The 18,634-nt window shown below is 30.4% G+C and overlaps 1 protein-coding gene across 2 annotated transcripts in view; it reads left to right on the plus strand.

The window, feature by feature from the left end:
* Positions 1-15,442, plus strand: part of LOC112687146 (opsin Rh4-like) — a 67,887-nt gene extending 52,445 nt beyond the window's left edge. Inside the window, exons 2-4 of one of the 2 annotated variants that reach the window (XM_025559708.1) lie at positions 12,083-12,971; positions 13,791-13,921; positions 13,989-15,442. In XM_025559708.1, coding sequence (XP_025415493.1) covers positions 12,130-12,971; positions 13,791-13,921; positions 13,989-15,010 — 1,995 coding nt within the window. In that variant the 5' untranslated portion in view covers positions 12,083-12,129 and the 3' untranslated portion in view covers positions 15,011-15,442. The remainder of the gene's footprint in view (positions 1-12,082; positions 12,972-13,790; positions 13,922-13,988) is intronic. The other variant, XM_025559710.1, reaches the window with a different exon arrangement.
* Positions 15,443-18,634: the final 3,192 nt, after the last annotated feature.

The raw sequence follows: 18,634 nt of genomic DNA on the forward strand, positions 1-18,634 counted from the left end.
AAACAGAACACTTGAGAGCACTGAGCCCGTGTGGCCTGAACTGCAATTTATGTATGGAGTGTAATATAGTATCATAATTTAAAAAAAAAAAAATCAAGTTATATAAGCATAATATTGCGTTTACGATAAATATACTTGGTTGTATTATGCAATATATATATATATATATTTGTGAGTGTTCCTGAGTGCTCAAAACATCGAAAAAGAAACTTTACAAGGAATTTTTACCATTTAAACCGTAACTTGCACGCCGTTCGTTAAGGCCAAAATCACACTCTGTGTATACCAAACATCACTCACCTATAATCACTAGTACATAACTACAGATTTATGAGGATAACACGTCATGAATATATACGACATAATGAATATTATATATTATATTAAAAATCATATTTATACGAACTATTTTAATAAAATTTATCTGTTCTCAGGGAAAAGAGGAAATTCTTTAGTTAAATAACTTACACAACACGAAATTGTGCAGTTCAAATTTAAAATTAACGAAAAATTAAGACATAGGTATATTATAATACTTTTGCAAAACTCTAAATTATATACTAATTAAATACAAGTATAAATTGCATTGGGTTGATTGTTTTATGGCAAGAGTCGGGTAAAGTCATCTAAATTGTATTTTTAATGAAACTATTGAGTTAGTTAACTCTTACAATAAAACAATCATTCCAATGCATTTTTACTAAATAATTTTTTTTAGAAAATTTTATTTCTTATCATTCTTACATGAGATATTTTGTCGTTTCATCAACCATTTTATTCTGTTATACTTAAAAAATCCATAAAAAAAATTATTTTTTTAAAATAAATTAAATAATTGTTATTTTTGTTATTTTATAATTTTTTATATAAAATAACAGATTTATAAAAAATTGTATACATATTATGTTTTTTATTAAATATATAAATATCTATAATTTAAGTTATTTATAATTCAATAACTATCATAATAATATATAATATATATCAGAAGTGGCCAAACTTTTTTTGGCCACGATCTACTGAAAATATACTTTAGCTTTGAAAATCCACTTTCTTGGAAATTTTTTTTATAAACCAGAATAAAATATAAAAGCTTTACAGGTAAAACTTATTGACAATTTGTTCATAACCACTACGATTAATTTTTGTGCACGTGGCCTAAAAATAAATTCTATTATGATCGACTCTGAAATCGTCCGCGATCGACCGTTTGGCCGCCCCTGATATATATATATATATATAATATATCAAATAATTATCTATAATTTAAGTTATGTACATTTTTACGATAAGTTTAATAATTTATTAATTATGTAAAAAAAAAAGATAAACCAACTCTATTTTGCAATTGTTCGATCCCCTAGCAGCACGTGAAGGGAGTTAGTAATCATGACCAAAGAGAAAGAGAAATATTCAAAATTGTCCAAAATATATAAAAAACACGATTAATCAGAATAATTAATGTAAAATATGAATTAAATATATCAAATACAGAGTGCAGCAGAAAAATGTCCTTGATTTGTGAAACTTATGATAAAATCAAATCAAATCAAATATAAAAATAAATGTTTATAAATTTTACATATGATTACATTTTATTTTAATTATTTAAAAAAATTACATCACTTAAGTGACGACCCTCATTTTCAATACATTGATTAAGTATTTTTCGGTAGACGGGATTCTTAGGCATAAACAATACTTTGAATAAGTAATACATCATTGAACACGATAATATAAATATGCCATAATAATTAAACTTTTGATTTAAATAAAAAATGATTACTATTAATAATATTACATAATATTATTGATATACCATTTTTTTTGTTTTTCTTCCTGCAAATATATCGATGGTATCAGTATATATGAGGAAATTGTGAAAACTATATTTGGCACTTATAAGATATCATTATATATAACATATGCTGTGCTAGAGCACTTATTAAACAGCTTTTAGTAAATTTCTAATATGGTAATCATGATTGTAATTACCTCTACTACATTAGTAAATGAACCAAAAACATTTTTAAAAACGCCAATGCCTTTAAAGGTCTTACATTTTTTATTCATATACATGTTGGAGAATAAAATTTTTATTGTGAGGTGAGATTGGTATATTTATGCGAAGCGCCCCACGCATTGAAGATGAAGGTGACTCCGAAGCAATAGAGCGAATATAAATTGAATCTAACAAACTATAGAACATTGTTCTTCTTCACTATTTAAATAGAATTTTAACATGGATGTTCGAATAAAGTAGAAAATAATTATCCGATGGAAAATTTTAAATTTATGACATATAAAATGTTGCTTGTCACCAAGAAAATCAAATGCTTGTTAAAGAATATCGGGACAACACAATACCAGCAATCAAATATACATTTTTTCTTACACAAGTTTATAAAAACTAAATTTCTGTTTATTTTTCATCTTGTATCTGTATGAATTATGAACATTTTTTAACTTATCAATGCATTGTTAAACCATTTACATGATATTTTATGGATTCAATATAAATAATCGAATCAAACAAAACTCCACATCGGTTATTCATCGAAAATATATTTTTAGATACTGTTCACCTACGTTGAAATGTATTGATTATTGCGGGTGATAGACTGAGGATATTAATCAAAGTAAAATAATTCAAGTTATTAAGAAAAACATAATGTACGATATAAATTTGAACATATAATCAAACCGTTGTTTAGAGTTAGAAATATTTGAAGTAGTAATGATCTCGTAAATGGAAATAAAGAATAGTATATATTATATTTATATTATACTACGAAAAAATATTATTTTGATGACAAATAATATTCAGTTCAGTTATTCTTTAGATTATCCAGTTTAATAGATCTATGAGTTCATCGTCCAAGGATAGATCAAAGAACGGAATTTGGCTGGAGTGCCTAACTTTCTTTATGGGCATCAGTGGCGGATCCACGGGAGGGGTTTTGGGGGTTAAACCCCCCCCCAATATCACGAAAAATATATATTAAAAATCAATAATTTTATGAATGAAGAAAAAGATTTTTTTTTTTTTTAAAGTATAAGGCAAAGTATATAAATTTTTTTTTTATTCGTACAAGAAGTAAGTTGTCTTAGATTTAAATAAATGTATTATACTGCTGACTATTATCTTAATTAAATTATTTCATACACTTAAATAAAATTTTACAATAAAATTAAAAGTTTTGAATTAAATTTTTCTTGTTTTTTTGAAAAATTCTTCAAAAACCTCATCAACTGATACATTAATATCTTTATGAATATTCATAGAAGCTAGACCATTGAGCCTTTCTTGACCTGTTGTATTTTGCAGATAGGTTTTGATTCTTTTTAAACATGAGAAACTTCGTTCAGGCGTAGCTATTGAAACGGGCAAGATTGCCATTATACGTAAAATTTTGAAAACATTGCCAAAAGACGAATGTGCACTACTGCATTAAAAAGTAAAAACCCTTGATCAGTCACTAACCGCAATATTATAAATAATATCCAAAGTCCCAAAGAAAACAATTTTCAAACCCCTCCCCCCATAAAAAAATCCTGGATCCGCCTCTGCTGGGCATTATTTTGAATCATAGCAGTCTGAATAATTTTCACCTAAATGAGATATTATAATAATGCTCCACACAAATTAAAATACAACTATATAAGGTGATTATTTCATGTTACATACAATTGTTGACGCAAGTATGAGATTATATTTTGAAATATTTACGATCTCAAAATATAATAAATTTAGGACTAACGAGGTAAAAACGTAAACAAGGTTGGACACGTGTGTACAATTCAATAGTATGCGTATGGTATTTATATATATGCATGTGTGTGCATCCGCGTGTACGTGCGTGTGTATGTGTTTATCTAAATAGCGTAGAGTAACATTATTTAGACACACATGGTTAAACACATGGTATACACTGTACACCATGTGTTGAAAATTATAAGTATTTTTAATTTCAAAAAATATCGAAAGCATATTGAGTTACGGCAATTAAGTGATTGCAATATATTAAATGACAAATGATGATTTTTTTTTCGTTAAACTCTGTAGTTAAATGCCGTTGTTGTGATCGAATGATAAATAATTTTAATACGAATCTTTAAAACATTAAAATAGCGTTACTAGAAATATATTATAGATTAATATTTGAAAGTAACAGAACACTTGGAACTAGAAACATGTGATTACCGATTAATCTTTTCTTAATTCAGTTAATATGGGATATAGATATTTTGAAGCTATCTCGTATATATAGCTGGCATATTTAATTAATATATTGGAAACTTTATATGGCAATTTTTTGGTAGTTATCGACCGCAGCCTTTTGATAATTGGATAAACTTAAGTCGGTAAAATCTAATTAACTGAATTTCAGTAGCCGGGAAAATTGAATCAAATGTAGTATAAAATATTTTACATTAAAAAGATTTCTTTTCAAAGAAACAATTCTGATTTTAATCGTCGAACATAATATAATATATGGATAAGAATGAAATTATAAAACAAATAATTTTCTCTTTGGGGGACAATAAGTTTTCCATCATTACTAATTGATTTATAGACGTTATTACTATGTAATCATTTTTATTCAACATTGCCAATTTAACAGTTTAAGACCTGCAATCGTAAGCCGTACCTCTATTATCCATTCTATAAAAACTGATGTAAATTGCGGCCCGGTTATTATTAAAAAGTACGCGAGAACTAAGTCTTGTAAATTTTACATAAGTAGTGATCCACGATGTTGACAACATTATGAAAGTTAAAAATTATATTTTTTGGCACGATGTAATTTTTTTCTAGTTTTAGCAATTATAGAGTATGTATTCTAAAAAAAAAAATGTATCTTTTTCATATTTTACATGTTTTTTTGAACACGCATCTCCCATATTTATTTTATTTTTTAAGTGACTGGCTATGAATAAAAGGTTAAAAACCATGGACATAGTAAGGAGTGAACGTCCTAAACGTGTACTCCAAAGAAAACTGTTGTTGATCTCTATGATTCAAATTTGTTGTAAGGACTGCTAGTGCATAATTTTTTATTTTTTTTTAATTTAGTTTTTAAATATCAACAGTTTTTATTTGAATGATATTATTGTTAATAAATTATTTGAAAATGCTTAAATCTGGATTCCTATTTATGTTGGTATTAAAAATAAATAAGTATTTTAAACATTCGTAAAATATTGAAGAAATTTCGGGGGGACATCCTGGACATCCTGGACCCCCTCCTCAGATACGGGCCTTGAATAAAACACAAAGTATTTATTAAGTTTTTTAAGTTCTCTCGTATAAGCATGTGGTATACACCAATACCGGTATGAAAATTGGCATCAACGTTTAAAACTTCATACGCAATGATTTGAATTTCCTCTTCATTCAATATTTTTTGTGCAATTTTTTTCGTGTTTCATAACTCTTATCTTTTATAAAAAAAAGACAATATTTCAATGTTGCACATTCTTTATTTAAATACTATAAATAATTAATAATTTTTTTTAATTGTTATTTCTGCAATATCTCCCTCAGTATTATTTAAATCTCCAATTTTTTAAAAAAAATTATGTCGTTTATTTATTTATTTATTTTTATTATTATGAGCTGTGATTTGATTTGGTGTTGAAAACCAAGTTTCAGTATAACATTTTACGACATAGCAAATTCGTTTATTCCCGTTGCATTAGTTTATACTGTTTTCTAAATAAATATATTTTTACACAATATATTGCTTTTGCCATTCATAATGCTAGATAATGCGTAGATAAAATGCACGGGGTGTTTTAAAACGTATTCCACGTTATGAAATGCCGCTTAAAAATGTAATGACTAATTCCAGAAACTTTTTATAGTTGTCTCGTGATAAATCATCATTAATTTTGTGTTTACCCTTTTATCTTTAACTCCAGCTAAAAAAATATTTTGATTTATATTTTTCCATTATTTTCGACATTTTTCAAATAATAGTATGTCAAGTCCAATGCTTGTTGTTAATTTTACTTCACTAAAGATACCTTGTAAAATTATATCATAAATATAATATCAACAAGCTAAGTAAAATATTGCGGTCTAATTTTTATTCCATAAGATAACACACACCATATATACCCATATTACTTGCAGTTGTGACAAACATAAAAGCTTAATTTTTTTCTGATAAAAACCACTTTTGTAAAATTTCAAAATGCCTTTACTTAAACCTTTTACTTCACCATTACCCAAAGTTATTTTTGAACTCCTAACAATTGTTCCACATTAGGAGCAGTTACAGTAATTGGAAGTCGATATACATGTGAATTTATTATAAAATCAGAAAATATTTTGGAATTCCAATGAAGTAACAAAGACTGAACATTAAAATTAACAAATTTTGATTTTAATAACAGATCATACATTGACATTTATTTTGAAAATCAAAATGTCTAGAATTATTTACTGTTATCGGCTATTATATGAATAATTAATCTACCAGAAATGATCGATGTCGATTCTATAAAAGTGGAGTTAATAACATTTAATTGTTGTACATTATTGACCAGAACAGTTGGTTTAGATATATTTTTTAGAGGGGAAAAATCACTATTTGTCATTTAATAATTACAATAAATTTAAATTCAAATTTTGCTAATTAACTCAGTACCAGATTTGCAAATAATAGTAGCTGGGGAAATTGTAAACAAAGAAATTACGCTTTGTAAACAGCTTACGTTCTATATAATGTCATTTGATTTTTAAAAGTAAGTTCGCAAAAAAAAATTTATATTTATTGAATAGGATTTGAAACATATATATATAAAAAATAGAACGATCTGTAGCGTTTGAATGCCTGTTCTTTCTTGCAATATTTAAGTTGTAGTATGAATACTTTTAAACACAATATTACAAACGATTGTATCCAATTGAACGCTTACGGTCAAAAACCAGAGTAATATAATATTTAATTTTAAAATAACTGCAACTTAATCGGTCCGTATAATTAATTGCATAACTCAAATTATATAAGTCTTTACGTAAAACGCTAATTACCATACTTACCTGATGGAATTCCACTTTGTTCGATATTTTCTTTTCGACTTTTCTTGAGCTTCAGAAAAATACTCACGAAACAAAAATAAATTACTTTTTCAAAGTACATATTGTATGAATAACAGTTTTCAAAAATCAAACTGATTCGGTATACAGAGTAAGAGCTTTTTAAGTTTTAATCAGAACTAAAAATTATAAAATTCATATTCGATAATAGTAAAATCAATTTTTAAAAATACGATCATAGAGTAATATTTTTTTTTTATTATTATTATTCACAAGTATATACACAATCTATACAAATGAATCTAAAATAAGTGTATAAAAGGTCATACATAACATGAATTACTTGAATAAGAAGCCACCCATTAGTAACACTTAGCTTAGCATATGTTTACAATTGACGAGATTTATTTTTAATTAAAATGATCCCGACACAATTTCCCATTAAGTCTGCGTTGTGGGTTTCCAGGAAGTGTGAAGGTATGTAACTCTTTTATTAGTGGGTTGGGATGATTTTCTAAGTTGGCAAAAAACCGTTTGTTAAAAAAAATCCACTTCAGTTGTAACAGGTTTGATACCTAAATCTTGGTGGAGGATTAAGTTAAAGATATAGAAAGGAGCGTTAGTGGTATTTCTTAGAGTAATATTCCGAAAGACTTGAATTTTATTCAAGTTTGTTTTTTTGCTTATCCCTAGAGTTGTAACCCATATGTCCATATAGGCTTTAGAAGAGTTATGTAAATAAGTAATTTAGTTTTTAAACTAATACATTTATTATTAAATAATAACATTTTTAATGATCTAGATCGAGCGTTAAGGATCAATATTTTAGCTCTTATGTGTTTGTTCTATGTTAATTTTTAGTCATGAATTAAACCTAAATATTTAACAGCATTGAAGGGTGGCATGAGTATATTATTGGTTGAAACATTTGAATAGTTTAAGAGTAAAAGTTGTATAGGCATATTTACTGTGATTTACTTTTACGCTCCATTTTTCGTACCATTCAAATTGTAGATTTAAATGAGACTGTAAATTAGTACAGACGTTGATGATTCACAGCATATTTGAAAATGGTGATTTTTAAGGTAATATTTAATTAAAAGAAAGAACGATGAGGGTAAGAATTTCGGAAGTTTAAAAAGCAGGTCCTTGTGCCATACTTGGTCGAAGGACTGAGTTATGTCTGAGAAAACAGCTGTGCAATAATATTTTTTTTCGAGAAATGTACTAATAGCATCAACTACTCTATAAGCTTGATATACCATGATTTGTCTAGCTCTGAAGCCGAACTGTGAATCCAGAAGAATATTTGTTGCGAATATATGTGGTGATAATAGTTTAAGAATAAGCTTTTCACAGATTTTCGAAAGGTAGGGTAAGAGACTAATAATTCTATACGAGATTGGGACATCCGGTGGTTTTTCTGATTTAACTAACATAACTATTTGCAAAAATGTCCAGCTTAGTAAAAAATATGAAAGTCTTATGTTGCGTTATATCTTGGGTGTTTGGTCAAAAGGTGTTAAGTCAAAATTATTTTTAATCAAAATGATACATATTGACTTAACTCTAAAATACCTTAATTATCAAATAGTTTTTAACTAACTTATAAATACCAATGCAATAATTTAAATGGATTCAATGTAAGACTTAAACTGTCTGGACCAAAAAAAAAGATAAAATTATTTAAAATAGAAATTAATCAAAATCTCATTTATTCAAAAATCTGACTTAACTCCTTTTGATCAAGCACCCGAGATATATATAAGTTAGGAGCATTATCGTTTTTCTGAACAGCCATATAGCAACTTTGGCTGTTATTAAATCATAGCCTAGAAAATTTTTAAAGTATTTTTTTAGTATTAGTGAGAAGTATTTTATAGGGCAAGTATATTGTAATGGAGAGTTTAGATATATTTTAACATTTTCTATATTTTGTTCTATATATTGGTTAAGGTGTCATTGTGTGGTTTAAAGGTTTCAGATAGATAGGATTGGAATACCATGGTTTTTCGTCATCAGAGATAGATAAGGTATTGTCAGAATTTTTTAGTGGGCAAGAAGGAATTTTATATTTTAGCAGGTCTGAGTAAATCAAATCTATTTGAGAGAATAGTTTTTTTTTTGTTTTTATTGGTGTATACTTGCGGTGATGTTGGGTGTTCAGAATTTGAGGGAATAGAAAAATTTGTTATTTTAGTATCTATCCAATTACCACTCGTTGCGATAGTTTGCAATGTTATCATTGTTGAATTTAATTGAGTATTCGGAGGTTGTTAATCTTTTTTTTTTTCCTTAGTTATATTGGTCATAATTACATTAATAAAAAAATAATATAATTGACATATATCATTTTTAATTTTAGTTTTTAATTAAAATAGGAACACGTAATCTAATTACTGGTCCAAAGGTTGTCGCGAGTATCGGTTCCTTAGAAGGGAGATTAATATTATACTGTACTACATTCACTGTACTACTTAGCACGCACTTACAGTTGTATTATACTAAATTGGATACTCCCTGTAGTACGAAGGTTCAACGAATTGAGCTGATAACTCAGAGTTAAGTGTTCAAAAATCACGTCAAATGGTAGAAGATACGAAAATTTTGACACGGATAAGACGCAACAATTCGGACATAACGCGGAACTACTAAAAGCGTTTGCGTACAGTACGACTATTCGTGTATGACTGAGCAATAAATAAAAAAAAAAAAGAATTCCATACTACATATAATCGATAATTATGGCTATTACCTAATTGCGACCAATATTAATTTTCAAATTTTATTTAATTTCTTAACAACAACACTAATACTAATTTTTTCAGGGCTCACGGTATATTTACAGCACTTCGTCCAAATGTCTTGAGAGCACTCAATCGTGTTTAAATCAATTTACGAACTTGGGTAGTTAAAAGAAAGCAAACGCTGCGTTATCACAATTGTGGAGTTGTTGAAACTATACCTTTCATATTTTCTTCTATGAGAAATAATGTATGCACATAATACTTAAAAAACAATTATTAGAGCGTATTAAATTAAAACTGGTTAAATGCGGGTAACCGTCTGGAATTGTCCTTCGGGTGTACTTCGGTAACACCATGCGTTTTTATGTCTCATTGAAGAACTTTGTAGTATTTTTGTACTACTTAGAGTATAAAGTGCAGACGACCTTTTTCAAACACATTGATTTATCGGTGTTTACGAAACTCTATAAAAATACACTTGTGTGCGATAGAAGATATTTTCTTTTACTCTTCGAAAAATTTAATCCTGCATGCGTGTCTGATAAAAATAAAAAAATAAAACTGTGTATCAAAATTTAGTATTAATGATTAATAAATAAATATGATTATCTTTAACTTTTCACATAACTTCTTTTGTCTACAAGCTCATATTTTTATTTTTATATTTTGATTCCCTACGGTATTCGTTTCTATTTTTAATGAAAATTTATTACTGGAATTGTAATAGATGGTATTGTCTTATTGCAAATATATATATATATAGTCATAAATATTTGTTCGTCTTATTCGACTCTAAACTAAGCTTTTTTTTATCAATACAGATAAAAATAAAAATATTGTAATAGGAAAAACTATGTTTATAACTCATATAAATATTATTCACTACCCAGTTGTACAGAAAAATCTCAATATAATTGTATGAGCTTGTTACATTTATCAAATTTTAGACTTTAAGCAGAGTAGATGAACTATATCGATTCTTATACATTGCCGTGTTTATTTCTTAACTATAGAAATATAAACAATGGTTGTACATGTTTATGTTGCCCGAGTACTACAATAGTTTATAGGATTCCTAATAGTATTTTATTTAAAATGTATATAATTATATAAAATAACATGAAAGTTTATACGACAACGTAGCTCTTCTTAAGACAACTTTCGCAAACACACAATAAACTATATGATACTATTTATATTAGTTTAAGAATTTATCATTTTCTATGAAAATTATTAACTATTCATTATGCAAGTCGCTAATTAAATTAAATTAATAACGTAAAACATTTTGAAATTTTGGTTAAGAGTAACTTTTAAATAAATAGTTAACCATGCACGATGGTCAACAAAAATGTACTTTTAGAGTTTTTCACTATTCCTAAGCTTTAAAGCACTTAATAGTGTATTCGCAATCAATTTTGTAAGTTTTGCATCTTACTCAAACCCTAATTCAATTTAACGCACTCCACCTATCATTTTTTGTGTATTTTGATTAAATATGATTTCAATGCATATAAAAACTTATCTTAAAAGATTAGACGGAGAAATATTTTATAATTTAAAAAAATATTCTTACAATACCTAGTTTTCTAGTCTCCTTAATATTTGTTATTTTATTTTTATATTTTATTTTACAGTACAGGACGAATCTTTTAGATATAAAATATTAATATAACAATAATAAAAATACATTATGGAAACTAGGCTCAAGTTTTAAAGGGAGAGGGAAAGGTCGGTATTGACGATGTGCATAAAACGGATGATCGGAAAGTTGAGATAGTAATATGAGGATGAAAAAAGAGCATGGAATAGAATAGATGATCGTGTATGGTGACAAAGGACATTGAAAAAAACATGATATAGAGATTTGTGGCTATTATATTTTATTTAGTCTTTTTCAGTTATAGTGATAATTATTCTAATCCTTTTGACACTATTTTGGACAACAAAACCTTATTAGAAATGCATCTATTAAAATCGTATTTCTAAAAACCATCCAAAAATTTTGGAAATGGTAAATGTTATCAAACTATTCTATTCATATGTCCTTAAAATAAGTAGATAACTTATAACTCAGAAGATGGATTGTTATTTTTAATAGATTTATAAATTATAATTTTATTTTACTTTTTTGTCCAAATATTTCATCGGTGCAAAACAAGCATGCCCGTTATAATGTTACACATTACATAAACGACGTGCGCTCGAATAAAAAATTTTCACCATTTTACCGATGTGATATTTAATATATTATTTTAATATTATGTTTTTTTTTTTTTTTTTACAGTAGTTCGATGATATCAGTGTGAAACCATGAAGTGACAAGATTAAATCATGATAGTCTCGCTTCATATTGCCATTTACATAAGTTTTTTCGTGTTCAACAAATTTTCCACCGGTAAAGATGCTGTTAAAACGGACTTCCTGACGACCACGGTCGGGCCGCTACTTGCTATCGACGAGCGCGAAAAACGGATATCGAATACGACGCGTGACCGCTGCCCCGGGTGCGACGAGCCCCACGACGCTGGCGACGGCGGCAAGAGTGGCGGCGCAGGCATCGGCTCGGTAGCCGAACATTCCACCGGCGTGTTGAGCAGGGCCGCGAACGGGACCGGCGGCGGCAAGGGAACGGACACCGAGAGGTCGAGACCGCGGTCCCGCGACGCCGGCAACAATGGCACCGCGGCGAAAACGACCCGTCGCCCCGGACCCGCGAGAACGCCGGAATCGCCGCGGAACGTCACATCGGAACGCCGCGACTCCGCAGTCCGGCCGAAGCCGGGCAAGAGGCTAGGGGCCGGCGGTGCCCGGAAACCAGCGCCGCCACCTACGCCTCGAACGCCGCAACCCTCTCCACCGCCCAGCACGCCACAACCCTCGCCCTTACCCCCGACGCCACCAATGCCGCCACCACCACCGCCACCGACCCCCGTGGACGTAATGAATCGCACGGCCTGCGGCGTAGCGATGACGGACTTCGAGACCAGGTACCCCGTGGGTCTGTGGAAGGAGCACGGGCTGTACACGGACGACTACGCTAGACTGATCAACGCGCACTGGTTCAAGTTCGCGCCGCCGGACCCGGCGTCGCACTACGCGCTCGCGTTCCTGTACACCGTCATTATGGTGTTCGGCTGCTTCGGCAACTCGCTGGTGATCTTCATGTACATCAAGTAAGAACTACTCGCACCGGGCACGCGCAAGCTCGGGGCCGTAACCGTACGGATTTTACCGGGGTCGCGGTTTCGGTAGGCGCTCTACATCTTTTTTTTTTTTACTCTAGAACATTTTCGTTGTTTTTGGATTCGAATCCCATTAACATCTGTTATTTTTATTTGAGTATAACACACAGATACCTCGTATTATAATAATATGTTGAACAATACGTCATGTTAAAACCTGACCAATTTTATTTTTTCAAATCAATTTTGTAAACATTGGTGTTCCCATGGGGTACGCTACATATAAACCGTATACTACGTTTACTCTTGAGTCCCGATCATTTCACGGAGAATTATTAAATGTAATTCGTTTTATAGGTTCTAATTTAGGCATTATTTTGTCAGACGATTAGTGTATTACTATTATTATTATTATGTTAAGTAATTATTGACGGTTTACTAGGATGATATCAAAGTATTTAAATAATTTTAATTTCTATTTTTGTAAAAAAACAAAAATGTATGGATTTCAGTTTTTCGTTAATATTCATAACTCTTTTCCATCACCACCACCGCCACTGTCTGAATCATGAAAATGTTTATATTCAGACACTTGTCGGCATAGTATACCCTCTCAACAAAACGAATTGAAACATTACTATTTGTATAACATCATTTGTACCATAATAGACAACATTATAAACGTTCCATTTCGAATTTATATGGAATAAAATCAATATTTTATAATACTATTATTAAATTCCCAGTCTTAGTGTAATTGCATTCCGTTAAATGTAACGCAATCCGTTCGATGTGTTGTTCTTCTTGCAGATGCAAGTCGTTGCAAACGCCGGCCAACGTGTTGATAATGAATCTGGCCGTCAGCGATTTCATCATGATAGCGAAAACGCCGATCTTCATCTACAACAGTTATTACCAAGGCCCCGCGCTGGGGAAATTGGGTAAGCCCGTCGATGCGATTACGTAATAATTTTTTTATTGATTTTTCGTTCGATTCGCCCCGCACAGGATGTCAGATCTTCGGGTTTTTCGGTGGTTTGACCGGCACAGTGTCCATCATGACGCTCGCGGCCATATCGCTGGATCGTTACTACGTGATCGTGCACCCGCTAAACGCGGCCGTCAAGACCACCAAGCAGAGGGCCCGGGTATGGATCGGCCTGATATGGATCTACGGGTTCGCGTTCTCTGTGGTCCCGGTACTGGACCTGGGGTACAACCGGTACGTGCCGGAGGGCTACCTGACCAGCTGCAGTTTTGACTATCTGACGGACGTGGGCCCGGAGAAATCGTTCATATTGGTGTTCTTCGCGGCCGCGTGGTGCGTCCCATTCGCCACGATATCGTATTGCTACGTGAAGATACTGCGCGCGGTGTGCATGACCAGCGAGATGGCGGCCAGCCGGTTCGGGCAGGAAGAGGAGAAGCGAAAGACGGAGATCCGGCTCGGATACGTGGTGATCGGCGTCATCGTGCTGTGGTTCGTCTCTTGGACACCGTACGCCGTAGTCGCGCTGTTGGGCGTGTTTGACCGGAAGGAATTCATCACGCCGCTGAACTCGATGATCCCCGCGCTGTTCTGCAAAGCGGCCAGCTGCATGGACCCGTGGATATACGCGATCACCCATCCGAGATTCAAGAACGAGCTTACCAAACTACTGGCAAAGAAGGGCCGTGGTCTGGAACGGGACTACGGTATGAAGAAGGGATGGAGCCATTCCAACAAGAGCGGCAACGGCTTCAGGAACCAGTCGAGCACCGAAGACGAGGACGTGGAGGAGATGATCGTGCAGATGGTCAACGCCGACGACAGGATTCGCCGGCATGGGTCGACGTCCAGTCACAAGACCGATGAGACCCGGGCCCTGGAGACAAAGTTCCCGCCCACCAGGCAGGAGAGTCTCAAGTACATGCCGCCCAGCTGGTATAAATTGCCCAGAACCTCGTCCAAGAGCAGCATCAAATCGGACGCGACAAAACTCGTTGCGAGCGACAATGCTACCACCTCCACCACCACCACCAATAAGTGATAGTGTTATAATAATTATTGTATTTATTTAGTAACATTATAATATAGTTATTATCGATATTGACCGATTGAGTCCACGGTTAGCGATTCGTGATTTCTACTGGTAAACGCTGTGATTAAAAAATGCTAGTCTATGTTGGTAATTTGATCTCGCACTTTGTGTTAAGGATGATTTACGAATATGTGCATAATATTACCGTTATGTTGTCGTTGTGATCGTACATTTTTTTAATTTTTTTTTTTTTCTTAGGTGCTTATTCGTTTTTGGGTAGAATAATAAACATAATATAATACTACATTCGTGACCGCTCACGCGTATTGACGAGCACTCCTCCGTATAAATATTATGTCTAGTATGAAATAAATTAAATGGATGTTATTCATATTATATTCTTTACCCTGTATATCAGAATTATATATTCCTATTTTTTTATTATTATTACTTTTATTTTGCATACCTTTTGTACTACTATTGAAATGTGTGACGTGGATACAAAAAGTTACCTTAAAATTGTATGTTTAATTAATTTATGATGTTTCTCGATTTCCATTTAAAAACCCAAAATATTACAAACTAGGGTTTGTCTTACACGTAATGATTTTTTTCTCTCTATTGCTTATCATATTAAATCGAAAAACTTTGAGTATTTAGTTTCCTTTAAACTAAATATATATATATATATATGTATATACACTAAAGAGCGCATTTTTTATGACGTTTTAAAATGCACTTATTTTACACAATTGAAAACATAAAAATGTTAATTTGCATACAACAATTTATCCATGAAAACCACACTAGCTATAAGTGCATGTTTTTCACGTGATGAACTGTCATTTTTCATTCCATTATTCTATACTTCTATAATGAAAAATTCATAATTCTACCGGAAATTCCTAAGACTCACCTGACAATCTATGTAGACATATAGTATTAGTATAATAAAAATTTTATTTTTAAAAACTATTTATATATATATATATATATATATATATATAAATGTATACAATACATATAAATATACATACTGTAATAGCAATAAAAACTTAACATTTTATAAACAATAATATGTATACACATTATTTATATGTAATTTTTCATGCTTTAAGGACCATACCTAATAAACACAACATTTGGTGGGTTACTTACTCTCTAAAAGGAGCTTTATATGTATGTATTTAATATTGAATGGTTACCACACTTTTAGTAGTTTACGTTTGTACCAATAATTTTCCTTTAATTATTTAATAAATAATATAACTGCATTTTAAAAGTTAAAATTGAAACTTCTTTGAAACTCAAAGCCAGTAAACAATTGGATAGTTAAAATAATCAGCCACAACTATTATGTTTACATTATGTTAACTGATGGAAACATTTTAAACGACCATTCATATCGAAATTTTGATTATTCGAACAGAAAACAACCAACAATTTCCAGTTATGAGTTTAAAAATTTAAAATTTAAAAGATCAAAGATCACAATAATTAACAAACTAATTACATTAGTTATACGTTATTTATGCGCTGTGCTAATCCGGCCATTTGTGTACACACATAATTTTGACACATTTCAAATACTATTCATATAACACTTTAGTAATAGTCAAGTATCAGATTTACCAGTAGAGCAGGGGTGCATAAATGCACAGTCATCTAAATCAAGCTTGCGGTCTCATTACAAACTACGAAACTACTTGTCTTCAAAATCATAATTGTGTTTAGAATATGATGATTTTAATGGTTATGATACTAGAATGGTTAAAATTGTTATGAGAAAACTGATTTTATATTAAGTATATTTTTATTAATTATAAAATAATTATGTAATACTAATTCAACAAACTTACATTTTATAATAAAAACACAGTATTTCAACTATTAAATACATTTGATATCATGAAATAATTTTTAGATTAATTTATTTCTTAATACATTCCTGAAATAATTTTAATTTAAATATGTGAAAGAATTTTACTGAATTTTTAGTGAATTTTAAATGTATTTATTTTAAGTCGTGAGAACTAAATTCACAGCCACCAGCCCTTGGCATCACGAATAATAAAACGATTTACGGGACTTTTCGCTGAATTATAAAAATCTATACTTACCTTAATATTTAAAGTAAAAAAAAAATTTGAATATGACAGTGTTAAGATTTTTATAGGCAATTAAAACACAATATTTAAAAAATAAAAAATGTTCCAACATTATCCAAGTCATATCCAAATAAAACGTACTGGCAAATCAAATAATAGCTTTTATAATGACACTTCGGTGTTATAGTAATTAAATTTTTTCCTAAACCAGATAATACCAAAGAAATTCGTTTAAATGTACTGTTTTTAACACTATTTATATAATTTTTTGTTAATAGAATTTCATTTGTCGGTTTTGCCGACATTTAGTAAATGTACCATTTAGAATACAAAATAATACAAGTCATAAGAATGTCACACTCGAAGAGAAAATAATCATACATAAGTTGAAAACAATAATACTTAAATTAAAATAACTATCAAAAACTATTACATTCTCATATAAAATAAAATCTGTTCACCGACAGCGATTTTTAATTCAAAATACTTATCGGCTGCACAAACAAATCAATCAATGATACAGTACTAGTAACATAGATAATTAGTTTTAATTTCTCAAAAAACGTAAATCTTATATAACTGTAGTTCAATAATGGTATAATAAACTGAGATTTGTGCACATACTTTCTAGTCGTGCGTCGAATTAATTTCTACGTTTATAAAGTGAACCAGGAACAGGGTGATCAAATTATCAATTCGTTTTCTACAGTAGATTGAACAATTATTTTTATATTAATATTAAATATTATACATTTATATGATAATACGTACGGATACCTGTTTACTCGAGTAAGTGTACGATATACATAAGCTTGACATTTCTGAAAAACATTATAACCCTACATCACGAAAGCTGCCCGTGTGGAAATTTATCAATAGAACGAAGACACACAGCATATTTTATTTCCTTTTGTTATATATTGACACATTGAAGTTAAAGCACGCGCTTTATTGTTTTTTTTTTTTTTTTTAATAATCCGCTTATAATTTATGCACTATGATGTATAAAAAAAATTACACACTTCGAAAAAGAATAGACACACCTCCAAGACCTAACACCGAATAAAATTTTAACATCTTGGATATACTATATGTCTGGTATACCTACTCAATAATATAATTTTATCTACAATATTTTATTACAACTGTTGTATAGATATTTCCGTAATATTTAAATTTATTTATATATTAATTTTTAACAATCTATAAGCTAAATAAACTGAACATTTATACCACTACACATTAACTCTCTAAAATATTATTGAAAATATATAGGTATGACAATGTTTATAACATGGGAAAAAATCACAACACTTATCAACATCTTTAATTTATAATTTTTTAATTGAAACTCACACTTAGCCATAGGCATGCGCAGATCTGTCTTTCAGGGGGTACCTATAATACTTTTGGGCCCCAACTTAACAAAATGTGTAGGTGTATATAATAAATTATAATGTATAAATAATTAAATTAATACAACTTTAATTTTTTATTTAATATTGTGATATGTTAGTCCAAAGGA

Source organism: Sipha flava, unplaced genomic scaffold (genome assembly GCF_003268045.1).
Source record: "Sipha flava isolate LNK unplaced genomic scaffold, YSA_version1 333_pilon_pilon, whole genome shotgun sequence".
Lineage (NCBI taxonomy): Eukaryota > Metazoa > Arthropoda > Insecta > Hemiptera > Aphididae > Sipha > Sipha flava.